Source organism: Tinamus guttatus, unplaced genomic scaffold, assembly GCF_059628265.1.
Source record: "Tinamus guttatus ecotype Peru unplaced genomic scaffold, ASM5962826v1 Tinamus_guttatus_pri_ptg000180l, whole genome shotgun sequence".
In the NCBI taxonomy this organism is placed as follows: domain Eukaryota; kingdom Metazoa; phylum Chordata; class Aves; order Tinamiformes; family Tinamidae; genus Tinamus; species Tinamus guttatus.
Genome location: NW_028288714.1, coordinates 3230366 through 3244686, shown reverse-complemented (window position 1 = coordinate 3244686; position 14321 = coordinate 3230366). Strand labels below are relative to the sequence as shown.

Genomic DNA, 14321 nt, shown 5'->3' with positions numbered 1-14321 from the left:
TTTTCTGCTGTTGGTGAGATGTTAGGTCCATACAATAGTTTCTAAGCAGAAAAGCACTTTACACCTTTACAAGTTTAGCAATGACTTATGTCTTTATAGTGTATTCTACATTATCAGCAGCATAATCTTGGCACTCTGGATTTTCAGAAATGTGCCTAGAAATTTGAGACCAATTCTGAATTACAGTTTGGAGCAAAACCAAAAATCACTGAATGTGCACTTCTATTTAGCCAAGTCATTCAGGTATAAATGGCTAGAATAAAGCTCATGGGAGAAAGCTGTTTACCTGATTTGGAGATTGGTGAGAGTCGAGGAAATCTAATTTTGAACTGTAAGATACTATGCATAGTGGTACCTTTGAGATGTATTATTTTATTATTGTTTATTACATCTGGTCTTCCTTCGGGCTGATTTTATTTTATTCACCTTTACTGTTACTTATTACTGGTATTGCATTAGCATTTAGAAAGTCACTTAGGGAAAAAGTGATCTCTGCACAAGTGAAATCCCACTTCCATTTAATGGAAGAGGAAAACAAAAATAAAATAAAAGGACAACAGACACTGTACTTCTCAATGGTATGACTTGAAATCAGTGGGAATGCCTGTTTTTTCAAGGCAGCCATGCTTATAAGCATTTTTTTTGAAACCCAATGACATGTTTCAGGCTAAATCTTACTTTAGCCTGAGTTAGTTTCTCTTGTATAACATATACCATTTCTGTGAGTTTTTCCTGTCTTTTTTAAAATTATTTTTTAATATTAAATTGAGATTTTTTTTGCATCACACAAAAATGCAGTCATGTAATATATGCAGTGTATATATTTAACAAAGTAATTTAAATATATAAATAGGTTTAATTCGGTGATTTTTGAAAATAAATAGAAGTGTGATCTGCCCCAGTTATGTCAAGATTTAAACTGTAGAAATTTAAATTAAAACTCTTCTTGAGACTGAAATTGTGAAAGTTAGGGGTTATTTTTCTTAAGATTTACTGTCTATTTTAATACTTTAATTCAATTTTAATATTTTAAGTCAATGTATTGAAATGTATATTTTTGCTAAGAGATATGAGACTATTTCAGTTTATGGGAAGACAGGATATAAAGAAAAGCTGTCATAAAAATATTTTTTTATTTTATTGTAGAACAATAAAGTCAGACGTTTTGCATTTGAGTTGAAGATGCAAGACAAAAGTAGTTACCTTTTAGCTGCAGACAGTGAACTGGAAATGGAAGAGTGGATAAACACACTGAACAAAATCCTTCAGCTTAACTTTGAGGCTGCAATGCAAGAAAAAAGAAATGGAGAATCTCATGAGGGTAAGCAGAATTTCCAGTAATAAGAGAAAGATGGTGATACATCTATGTGATGATGGTTATTTACATGCATTCACCAGGAAAGCGTTTCTTTGGGCTATGTTTATTACCTTTTTTTTTTTTTTTTTTTTGGTAGCAAAAATTACAGATCTTTTCACTGTCCATTGAATGGGGGGGGCTCTGTCTCATTTGGCCATTAGCAGGGCATCTGCACTGGTGTAACAAGTATCAGTTTCATTAGGAATAAAGAAGTTAAAGCAGCTACTGAGGTCTTCACTGGCACCCATTCAGTACTGTAAGCTGCTTTGCTTTCAGAACAGATGTCCACATGGCACTGATCTGTGCTGACTCCAGCTGAGTGGAGAGCAGAAGAGAGTAATGACAGTTTAGAAAATTGAACCTACCAGGAAAAATTGGGAGGAGTCAGGTAGTTTAAGAAAAAGAGAAGGCTCAGAAGGGACTTGTCTTAAAATACATAAAAATGCTGCTGGAATTTCCATAAACTATCCATAAACTCTAGATAGCAGAAGCAGTTGTGCTTCCAGTGAGGGAGTTTACTTAGATATAATTCCCTTGACCACAGATACTGTTTCTGCACTTAAGGATATTAAGTGTCTCTGTCAGGGCGGGTTAAGAATAGGTGAGACAAACATCTCTAATGAACAAGGTACAGGCTTATTTGATAGTGTGATACCCACTTCCTTCGTTACACGCTCTCAAAAAGAGAAATGCACAATGTACATCTAGATTATTCTTTTGCCACCAGACTAAATGCCTGCATATCCAAAAGAAAATGGAAGATGCTACTTATAAATAGCATGATACAGCAAAAGGAATAATAAGAATTTCAGAGGAGGCATCACAGTCTTATGTGAAGGTCATCAGAACTGAACAGGATGTATTTTCAGCAAAAGCAATCAGAAATGGAGAAGGCTGCAGCTTTATGAATTGAGTTTTAATCAATGGTCACAAATTGACTTTGGAAAACTATGCTGCTTAGAGGCAGCTGAACTGTTGCTTTGGCAACTCCATGTCATTGGACAGTAGACTTGGGTACCTGAGTGAGCAGAGAGAAGGCACTTTGTTTTAAAATCAAGTTACAACACATACTGAAAAGTGCAAATTTGTGTACTGAGTATCTCATTTCCCCACGTGGATATTAGAATTAAAGTTAGTAGCTGGTTATTTAGGTACGATTGCAAATAACTTCTACTTTAGCAATTTATGTTACTACAGTAGTTAGTGGTATCCTGCAGGAAGTCACCACATGAAAACTAAATGCTTCAGTAATCCACAATCTGCTTATGTTGACATTTGTTGCTTTTGAAGAGGGGAAGAGTTGTGAACATAGGAGTCAGAAATAACTTTGCTGCGGAACTCTCAGAGTTGTTGTTTGACTTTTAACATGGTTTTATAATTGCAGATGATGACCAAAGCAGAATGGAAAGCTCCTCATGTAGTTTTGATAACTACTATCCTGAAAGTGCCAAGGTAATTTATTGCAAATGTGAACCCAGGGTATGGATATTTTACTTAGCCACCTAAACATTCAGTAAATCCTTCTAGCTTCGGGGCAGTTTGTGGTACTCTGAAAGCTTGGAAGCTCCTCAGGCAATAGAGGTTGTTAATGAGTTTCTACATAATCTCCTTTAGAAGCAAACTAGCTTCTCTGATTTATATAAACAGCTTTACATGCTCTTCTTGTTATATTGCAGACAGTAAGTGTTAAATTATTCCTATATAAATCTGATAAAACCAAAACTTGCTTTTAGTATAACAATTAGAAATGCAGAGGAACTTAATAGCAATGATGTAAATGTGAGATCCCCTTCCTAATGTGTTTAGGGTGCTTTTATTTCTAACTAGGTGGGAAATTCAAGGATGTTTTCTGTATTAGATAGTTCTTACTCTTTAATTTTGTTTTTACAGAACTGTAGTGGAATCCTGGGTTGGCTGGGCCTGTGGGATGTAACTCAGTAGTTCCTTCCCTTTCCCTCGCTATGGGGCCCCAAAGAACACGAAAAAGATTTCGCTTCTCAGATAGGTTCTATTAGAGTATAAGATATATTATTTAGACTGTTACGCAGTGAAAACTCCTACTCAGTAGGTAAGACAGGAGTGAAAAGGTTTTGTAACAGAAGTTTCCCCTGCCCTCTTGACCACTTAGTTTCATTTGGATAGTGACTGTTGTGTTGCAGCAACTTCTGTGAAGTTCTGTGTGAAGCCAGGAAATGTTTTTTTTGTCACCTAAGGCCTGGAGATGGTTACCTGTTTCTGTTGAAGTTGCAGGATGCCCACTGCTTACTCTAACTTCCTTGTCATTTCTTCTGTGTGCCACAGCCTGCAGGCTTAAAACTTCTCTCACTGAGCAAGTTCAAAAATACTCTCCTCTTCCTCTCAGATGGTCTGTCTGACCTAATCGCTATTTCGAAGGAAAGCAATTTATAAACTGATAGTAAATAATATAACAGATACCAACTGCCACAGTAGCTAAAATGTCAAACGATTCCATCAGAATAGATTGACAGGCTGGTACCGTCAGGTTTTTGTTGAAGAGCTGTGAAAATCAAACAAAATAGCTACATTACGCTGTGAAAAATTATTTCAGATGCAAATCTAAATCGAGTTGCTTCTCTTGTATGAAATATTTTTTCTCTCTTTAGAGTTGGAGCTATTAGAATGGAATGTGTAGGTCCCATATGGCTTCTGGAGGCAACTTCTTTTCAGGGCTGTAGCACCTGTGTGTAATGTTAGTACTAAAATGCTGTTTCCTGTTTCCATGACCTTTTGATGGGAATCATCTCAGCTCTCTAGACTGAATGTTTTTCCAGCATGTTGTTTTTCTCTCTCTTCAAGCACTAACTTTTTTTTTATTCCATGGATCCCATTTAAATTGTTTTTGTTTCCCTCAAAGTAAGTTTTTCAGTTCTCCCATTCTAGCTCATTTTACTAAATACAAACTTTCAAAGCAATTTGCTGTAATATAGTCTTCCAGCCTTTTTAATTTGAAGAGAAATGCAAGGGAAGAATTTATCCTTTTGCATTAGTGCACTGTTTGTGCTTTGACTTGTTTATTTTACTAATTTCTTTTTTTCCGGTCTGTAGGAAGACCTATGCACTACTGAACCTTCCTTTAGATGAGTTTATAGTCATTTGGCTATTTTGCTGGTTTTAAGAGGAGCATTTGCACAATAGCTTACCTCATATCCTCATGAGGAATGAGAAATTCCTTCAGGGGTGATTTTAGAGCACCTGGCAGGAGGAAAAAAAATAGCCCTCGTCTTCCTAGGAAAGGCTAACCCTTGTGAGTGCATTTCCAAGCTCTGTTTCCTGTCACCAGCTGTTAATTTACAATATTGCTGAATAAGATAGTATTGTACATTTCACTCAACACATGCACACATTTATGTCTGCATCTTTGTCCTGCCTCCTCATGGTCTTTTTATTTGTAACTGAGCTACCAAGATCAGACACTTTTTTTTTTGGTAATAATTGAAAGCAAGGTGTCTGTTTTAAGTAATTACATGATTATCATAACCAATGTACCCACCATGCACTTAACCATAACTGCCACAGCATTTCTTGAGGCAAGAAAGTATTAACTCAGTTTACAGATGAGGAATTGTATTGCAGAGACATTGATTTTACTTAAGGCTTGGGAACGACTACATAGATTTTTCACTTCTTGACTTTTGACTGGGCCTGTCAGTCAAAAATGCGTATTTTTGTCTTAAGTGCATAAAATAAAAAAAGACTACTCAATATGGTTTTGCTGATGCAAACTCTAGCTGTTGCTATGACTTGGATCATCTTCGTCTTTATTCTTTTCCCTTTCCAGCTGCTTCTCAAACATACCAGCTGCTGAATAAGCAAAGTCTGCCAAAGTCTTGCTCATTTCTTTCACAACAACTGTTGCTTTTTTTCATGTGTGCGTTGAAGATGATGGGAAATGAAATCCATTAAAGCATCTGTCCTCCCAGTCATGCCTGAGCAGGTCACCTTCTCTCATGCACCTGGAAAACTCTCCTTAACATCTTCTAGACAGATCATATGTTGCAATTGTGGCTATTTAAATATGCAGGAGCAATAAAAATGTTATAATTTTCTCTGGACTCATCACCACTGAGGCCTGATTAACTCACTGAGCTGCTATGATGCCTTTCTTTAAAAACATCACAAGCTCATACTGATAGGGACTGCAAATTCTCTGTTCATATAGCACCTACTGTATATTTTAGGATCTACCCTATTATAAATTAAGTATATATAGATTATTTGTGTTTTTCTTGCCATAGAAATGAAATCCAATAGCAAGGGGAAGTGGTAAGATAAAATATAGATCTGATAGATCTGTGAAAGTTTTAATGGAGACTCTTAGGTTAATGGTAAACAAATGAACTTGTTCTCAGCTGACAAATGTTATTGTTATCATCCACCACTTCTGCTGATGAGCATTTTGCTGATGAGCGTAGTAGGAGTTTCTCCAAACTCCGGCAAAGCAGATGTGGACAGGTGATCACTTCCAGCTGATGGTCAGTGAGAAACATTTTGGGGTGGTAATTTATTTTAACCAACACAGGTTAAAAAGTAGGTTCAAGAAACAAGTGCTTGTCGGTAATGTAATACTTCGTATCCCTGTTTAGCCAGCTACACTTTAGGAAAAGTAGCTCTACTACATTGCTGATTTTGGCTCATACATACATCTGCTTGTTATGTCCTGTGACTTTAAAATCATAGAATATTCTTTAAATAATCCCCTTTTATGGAAGAATAATCTATGTATACTATCACTTTACACATTCTGTTTTGTTCCACTTTTATTTTACCGTTTATAAGTAGGTATCCAGAAATCCCAGGCATGATTGTTGTAGCACCTAGCTTTATGCAGTAGCTTCTGAGTTATGAGGGTTTTCTGTTTTGGGAGTTTTTTTTTTTTTTTTCCCATCCTACCCACAGGAAAACCACTTCTTTCCTCACAGAGCTCAAGAAAATTTGCTCTGATGATGTTTCTTAATTTAGATAACCTCCTGCTTCCTGAGCAATCTTCTGTTCTCAGTATCACTTTGAGCTTTAACCTACATTCATACTTCTTGTTTGTTACTGTGAAATAATTCTGTGAAAATTATTTCTCATTTAAATAGGGAAAAGTGCTGCAAGAGGCTGCACTGCAGTGTGCCTTCCATGTGCTCTGAAAGTTGCATGTTGCTGACGTTTTTGTGTTTTGGGACTTGAAAAAGCTATTAGAGGAGGAGAGCCTTCTCTGGGCATGATGGATCAACTTAAACTAAAGAGTTGCAAAGCTTAGTGAGGAAGAGAAGAGGACATGAATTAAAAGCATTTGCAGCTTTGAATACCACAGAAAAGGAAACTAAATTGAAACCCACTTCCATTTAATAGTCACCTAGTAAGATTTTTTTTCCCCTTCTGTTGGACAGAGCGCCCGAGAAGCAGAAATCAAGTTCAAAAGTGAAAGCAGAGTGAAACTTTTTGCCTTGGATCCAGATGCACAGGTTAGGCATTTTATGAGAAAGTGTTTTATTTTTGTTTTGATGTTTTGATTCCTGTAAGATGAGCAACTTAAATTAACTGTTTTTTTTTTTTTTTTCCCCTCCAATTAAAGAAACTTGACTTTTCTGGCATTGAACCAGAAGTGAAGCCATTCGAAGAGAAATTTGGAAAAAAAATTCTTGTGAAGTGTAATGATTTATCTTTCAATTTGCAAAGCTGTGTTGCTGAAAATGAAGAGGGACCAACTACAAATGTAAATATTTATTGTTAATGTAGTAATAAATTTCTTAATATCTGTATTGACGCTATATTTAATTGCAGAAACTCCTTGCTGTGATTAAGAATTTGATACTGTGAATATTTTTTTCTTTTTTTCTTTAAATCAAAATGAAAGCCTCAATTCTAAGAAAAGTATCTTTGCAACCAACCTTTCTGTCAAATTATAGAAATTAGAATTCTCTTAAGTCTTTCATACCTTGTCTATAATGACCAAAATGATGGCCTTGTGTGATTATGTATTAAAAATGATACTCATTTTCTTTTCATGTCTGTGTCTTTATGGTAATGTAGATGGTAATAACATTTCATTTTTCCTAAAATGTCCAGGTAGAACCTTTCTTTGTCACGTTATCACTATTTGATATTAAAAATAACCGGAAGATTTCAGCAGATTTCCATGTTGATTTGAACCACAACTCAGTAAGGCACATGATATCCAATGCTTCCCAGCAAATGATAAATGGTAGTGGTGATAGCTTACACAGAATTCAAGGGATTTATGAAACAGTACTGCAATATCCAAGGCAGGTAAGAAGTGGTAATATTTGACTTGAATTTTGAATAGAAGCCGTTTTCTTACATGTTTACATTATGTAAGGTTAAAAAAGTGTGTTTTTCTCCCCTTATATTTTTCTCTTGTTTTATATTTAGGGAATATTTTCGGTCACATGTCCCCATCCTGACATTTTCCTTGTGGCTAGAATTGAAAAAGTATTACAAGGAAGTATTACCCATTGTGCTGAACCATATATGAAAAGTTCAGATTCTTCAAAGGTACGTTACTTTTTTGTGATGTTGGAAAAAATACTGAGGCAAGATTAGTTGATTAGAAAAGAATAAATATCAATCAAAAGTTGATTTTATACGCTCTCTTCAGGGGAAATAGTGTTCTTTTCTACTGATAAAATTGTGGTAAATGTGCATGCCAAAAAAAGGATTTTTCAGTCAGTCTTAATACAGATCAAGCCACTTATTTGTGGCTTGAAAAAAAAAAGAGAGGAAAAAAAAAAAAGAGCACCTTATTTGGTTGTCTTGGGCCTGACCCACATGAGAAGGCTAGTTGTACCCTGGTGTTTCATAATTTGATGCTCAGTACTAGAAATATGTTGCCTTGTATTACTGAAATCTCCACTGGAAACATTTGTTGTTGTATCTGCTTGTACTTTCCACTTCTGGTTTTCATTGGCTTATGCCCTGGTACAATTAAACATTGCATTATTTTTTTCTATTCTCATTCTTTGGGGTTATATTGAATTAATTTGAAATAAAGGCAGAACAAAACTTCCTGGCTGTGGAGGCCTCCCAGAGTGTCAATCCAATGAGCATATTGCACTTCACAGCAGCTTTACTACTACTACAGCAAATTCTGTGGCCAAGAGATCAGTTGTTCTTCCCCTGAATGTTGCTCGCTCTGGTAAATTAGCCATGATCACTGATCAAGGTTTTATGTTTTAGTGCTTCCTACTTTGCAAGGAGGGTGATTGAGAAATGGTTCAAGGGTCAATAGAAACAGCTCTTCATAATGTCAGCAGCATAGAACAAGCATAATACACAGGCAGCCCTGCTCCGTGTGTTTCTGCTTCTAGGAAATTTGCTCAGGGCAGGCACATAAACAGCAGTTGCTGTTTATGGAATGGAGAACCCACCTGCTCTGTCGGGAGCTTCTGCTAGAGCTCAAGTGGTCCAGGTCAACCTGCCAGCAGGTTGAGGGAGGGGATCCTGCCTCTCTCCTCAGCTCTGGTAAGGCCGCACCTGGAGTACTGGGGGTAGTTCTGGGCTCCCCAGTACGAGAGGGATGTGGAGCTTCTAGAGAGGGTCCAGCATAGAGCAACAAAGATGACTAAGGGACTGGAGCATCTATCATATGAGGAAAGACCAAGTGAGCTGGGCCTGTTTAGTCTGGAGAAAAGAAGGTTGAGAGGGGATCTTATCAACATATACAAATACCTGAGAGGAGAATGTAGGGAGGATGGGGCCAAACTCTTCTTAGTGGTGGCTGGGGTTATGGGTGCAAGTGGAAACACAGGAAGTTCCATCTCCATGTGAGGAAGAACTTCTTTCCTGTGGGGGTGACAGAGCCCTGGAACAGGCTGCTCAGAGAGTTTGTGGCGTCTCCTTCTCTGGAGATCTTCCAAACCTGCCTGGATGCCACCCTGTGCCACGTGCTTTAGGTGTCCCTGCTAGGGCAGGGGGGTTGGACTAGATGATCTCTAGAGGTGCCTTCCAATCTCAACCATTCTGTAACCGGCTCAGAGTAGTGGGTTTCTGCCTCGGCTTGTTATATATATTACTTCTATGTAGAGGGGTTATTTGCTCACTTATTTTTTGCTTTTATTAACATCTAAAGACTTTAGTGCATTCCATAGCTACACGTAATACAAATATTTATATTATATTTTAGCATTTACTCCATGGAACTGTATTCCAGTCCATAGAATGGCAGTGAGTAGGGACATGAGTGGGGGGAAAATTATTTTTGTCTTCAATCTTAAATTTTGTCTTAAAAAAGCAGTTGAATCCTGCCTCCTGCATATTGTGTGATTTTTACATATCATTAGAAAGGCTTCTCTTTTTAGTTTCTTTGAATAAAAATATTAAATCTGCCACTAAGAAGTAAAATGTTAGTTTTCTTAAGTAGTTTTCATATATTATAAAATCATCTCTGTCATGAATATTTATCTAGTGTAAATGGGATATGAAATATAGTGATTTCATATCAGAGGCAATTGCTTTTGTAATGTTCTGTTTATTCCATCTCATTTTCTATGTTCTTATGATTGTCAGTTGTTGAATAATTGCAAATTAAAAAAAGCAGAAATCAAGAGACTTGTTCATCATCATTTTTCCTTACATATTTAAGCATATATTATCAGGAGGTGTAGATGAGTACATATTTTCACCCATGAAAAGCTGAGAAATCAGTAGACCCAGCTGAACCTGCCTGAAATGTATTGTTACAAGAGTTTTTCATTCATCTTTCATTCATCTTTCAGTCATATTCTTAGTATTCATCTTGTAAAGATGATTTTATAATTCTAGTGTGTGTAGAAGCGTGGGAGGATTTCTTGCACATTACAGTGTATTTAAAAAAAAAAAAAAAAGTACCGCCAAATACCTTTTAAAAATTGGCTACTTATTTGTGTCCCGTGCAGGTTGCACAGAAGGTTTTGAAGAACGCTAAGCAGGCATGCCAGAGATTAGGACAATATAGAATGCCTTTTGCCTGGGCAGCTAGGTAAGGAAGGATCTTGTCAGGGTGTACTTTTTCTTAATTGTTCTTTGCACACAATCTTCTATATCTTGCTTCTTTCAAAACTTAATATGCTATTTTGATTATTTATTGTGTTGTTTTAGATTAACCATAGATTTCAGGAAAGCAAGATTTAAACCTCAGTTCTGTAGTGGGAGAAATAATTATAAACATTCATTATATAGTTGTTCAAATAACTTGATCTTGAATATGGCCTTATTTTTTTCTTTGCTTTTAATTTTTATTAATTTGGTTTTTTACATTTTGCAATTTATATTTACATTTTATTTGTTAGACTGAGTTATTTATATGCTAGAACTTGCCTACAGTGAAAACAATATTGCATATGTTCTAATTTTTACATGAACTCAGTTGAAAGCAAGATTTTGTTTTTCAGGACACTGTTTAAAGATGCCTCAGGAACACTAGACAAAAATGCAAGATTTTCTCCTCTCTTCAAACAAGACAGTAATAAACTTTCAAATGAAGACATGCTGAAGTTGTTAGCAGATTTCAGAAAGTAAGTTTAATTTCCTCACTTTAAAAGTTCTTTTTTATTTATTATAATCTACAACAGCAACATCTAATCTTCTCATGTATGTAATCGTATGTTTTTGCTTGAAATTTGTTGTATAGTTGTATATAAATATATATATATATATTATATATATATACACACACACTACATTATATGCAACCTTATATACAACATCCTCATACAAGCTGCAGATCTTTCCATTGCAGTGTTCTGTAAAAGGGAGCTACAAGCATGACTGAACACCATGTCAAAGCTGTGTAGTAGGCATCATGCCCTGAGTTAGCTCCATGTTAGCAGTTTAATGTGTATGCTGTTTCGGTTCTTGAAAGAAAAAGTCTATAATCGTAAATAATATATTCATGCTAACTCTCACAGAAAAGTATTCAAGTATTTCTGGCAGTATCCAGCTTCATTGGTGGTGCATGTGGCTCAGGCAAGCTAAACAAGAGGACTTCAGTCATCCTTTTGTATAAAGGATTCCTAAAGACTGTATCATTTTGTGTGCAAGACTTAAAAATATCTAGCTGACAGATGACCATATCAAATAAACTACAATATTTTAGGGTTTAATCCTCTTTCTTATAAATAGGGTATGGTATATTAGAGCTGTCTTTGCTCCTAAGCATTTGCACTTCTGATATATCACATTTACCTAGAGTTCTCTTAATTTTAAGAATGGCTGATTGCAAATCTCACAAGACTTTGTCTAACAACTTCACTTTCTTTCTTGCTCACCAAATTTGATAAGGAGATGAGACTTTTATCATTTTATTCTGTTTCAGCACACTGCTTAAAGATTCATTGATCTTCATATGGAGCATTGAAAATGCTATGTAGTGCTACTCCTTGTCATAAACGATATTTTTGAAAGTAATACAGTAAATCAGCCTGCCTTATCCCTTTGCTTTATGAACTAAGGGAAGCCTGTTGTGTAGTTGCATACAGTATTTCACAGAGATTTTCATAAGATATTGATTATAATCTCCAACTGGAGTTAGTTAGAATCAAGTTGTTTTGAAGGATGTTTTTGGAAAACTTTGCAGCTGCTCCTTGTGCAATGATTAAAGGAAAAAAAAAGATGCTGTTGGCTGTATTTACTAGTAAAGATTTCTACACTGATGTTTTAACATGAAAGATAATGCGACTTTAAAATGTATCTCCATCAGCTACATGAAATTTCATAGTTGTCTCGTTAATAGTAGGTAATTGCTGGGTGGATTACTGTTTTAGAAAAAGGAAGTGGTAGGAAAAAGTTTGCTTTGTGTGGAAGGCATGTTTTATTAACTTAAAGATCTTTCCCTTCAACCCTGTCCCTCAAATTAATACCAGTACAGGTCTCTGAGATGTAAAAATCTTAATTATAGCTGATCCCCATGCTGCAAAAGGTCTTGAGTTACTATAAGATAAACAAAACTTCTTTCTAATGAAGTTTTTCATTTTGATTTAAAGAAATAAAAAACACACATTTCCTTAACTTTATTCATACCCGTGAGTAAAGCCTTACCTTCTTCTATTTTCGTTGGAATTTAAAAGAAAAGAAAACTCTGAAAAACTTTTTGCAAAAAAGCCAGACCAGATGAGTTTTCTTCTCCCAAACCACCTTTCTCCACACATTCCTATTTCAGGATATTATCTTTGCTTCTGTTTCCTATTATCTCTTTTCTCTGGCATTTCTGATAGGTAGATTTGCATGTGGCCTGACCTTTTTTTTTTTTTTTTTTTTTTTTTCCTTCCTATAGACCTGAAAAGATGGCCAAACTTCCTGTTATTTTAGGAAATCTGGATGTTACAATTGATAATGTGTCACCAGATTTTCCAAGTAAGTATGAATAAACAGTATTAAATAGACTTTTCTCTTTTTTTTTCTCTTCAGTTTTTTATTGATTTTTAATATATTTTCAGATTATGTTAACTCATCATACATTCCCATGAAACAATTTGAAAACAGTACCAAGGCACTAATAACGTTTGAAATAGAGGAATTTGTTCCCTGTATACCAAAACATACTCAGCCTTTCACCATCTACAACAATCATCTTTATGTTTATCCAAAGTACTTGAAATATGACAGTCAGAAGTCATTTGCAAAGGTGAGTATAGGAAAACAGTATGTTCTTCTGTTCGCCAACGTGATTGAGATTGGTTGCATATTCTATTTCTTTGATAGTCATTCTAATGAAGTGTTTGGGTTTTTGTTTTTTAAAAACTACTTTAGGCTAGAAATATTGCAGTATGCATTGAGTTCAAGGATTCTGATGAAGAGGATTCTCTGCCTTTAAAGGTTAGTGACTGGTTAAAGGAAATAGTGAACAATTTGCTAAATTGCATGGTAATCCTTAATTTGTCTGGATTATGATAGCAGCTTTCTGTTATTCCTTTGCATTTGGTGTAGGAGTATCTTTTAAAAGAATTGCTTGTTCTCAAAATAAAAGATTACTGAAGAACCCTCAGAGTAATTCATTCTTTTTCATGAACAAAAATGTCAAGAATAAGCTTCTTGCAAACAGAGGTGGCTTATGTCTACTCCATAGGAAGAATTCTTAAGAAATTAAAACAATAAAGCTTTAGATCAACTGCAGAGCCAAACTCAATATTTGAGTTTGACCTAGCATAAAGAAAAATAAGTAAAATTGCCTGAAAGTGGAAAAATAGGTAGGAATCCTGAAGGGGAAATCAGTGTCAACTCTACTGCACAAGAACAAGCAGACTAGTGGTTGTATAATCTTCAACCTATGCAAAAGAACCAGATTTTGTTTCTAGTGTCATCCCTAATTCAAGCTTGGGGTTGTTTTAGTGTTTTTTGCAGGGGCCAGATGGGGAGAGAGTTGCTTTTAGCTTATTGGAAATTAAAAGCAAGACCTCCTAATTCCAGTAGTATTTAAAATTTAAGGGTGACATGGATGGCTTCTAGTCACTTTTCTGGAGTAGGCATTCCCTCGAGCAGACATTATTTCTCAAAGGAACTGTCAGTTCTTTAACCAACTGTGGATGTGCTAATTCTTCATCTTCTTAACATCTCTATAATTAGTTAATTAGCTTTTTAATACGATGCAATAATATAAATAGCACAATTGAAAGGGGACGAAAAATTAAATCATCATTTTTTGGTTTTTAGTCACTGTTTATATCCATGTTAAATCTGTGATATTTTTGAAAGTCAGTGTGTCCTTGATCTACAAAAATTGCATTATGAAAAATTCATTCTTATTTAGACATGTAACACAAGTTAAGAAAACAATAAAATTTTAGGTGAAGCAGGTTCTAAGGTGAAAGTGAATAAAAATCATAGTCTTTTGTTTTTCTCTTTTCCTGTTATTAGTGCATCTATGGTAGGCCAGGTGGACCAGTATTTACCAGAAGTGCATGTGCTGCTGTTTTGCATCACCACCAAAATCCAGAATTTTATGATGAGGTAACTACCTTTATTA

At 35.4% G+C, this 14321-nt stretch overlaps 1 protein-coding gene across 11 annotated transcripts in view; it reads left to right on the top strand.

Annotated features, from left to right (window-relative positions):
* Nucleotides 1–14321, top strand: part of DOCK9 (dedicator of cytokinesis 9) — a 115819-nt gene that overhangs the window by 50941 nt on the left and 50557 nt on the right. For all 11 annotated transcript variants that reach the window (XM_088523339.1, XM_088523334.1, XM_088523337.1 and 8 more), the window contains 12 exons: nt 1147–1321; nt 2742–2809; nt 6754–6828; nt 6939–7079; nt 7433–7633; nt 7757–7879; nt 10258–10340; nt 10753–10875; nt 12633–12712; nt 12796–12983; nt 13109–13174; nt 14213–14305. In XM_088523339.1, coding sequence (XP_088379465.1) covers nt 1147–1321; nt 2742–2809; nt 6754–6828; nt 6939–7079; nt 7433–7633; nt 7757–7879; nt 10258–10340; nt 10753–10875; nt 12633–12712; nt 12796–12983; nt 13109–13174; nt 14213–14305 — 1416 coding nt within the window. The remainder of the gene's footprint in view (nt 1–1146; nt 1322–2741; nt 2810–6753; nt 6829–6938; nt 7080–7432; nt 7634–7756; nt 7880–10257; nt 10341–10752; nt 10876–12632; nt 12713–12795; nt 12984–13108; nt 13175–14212; nt 14306–14321) is intronic.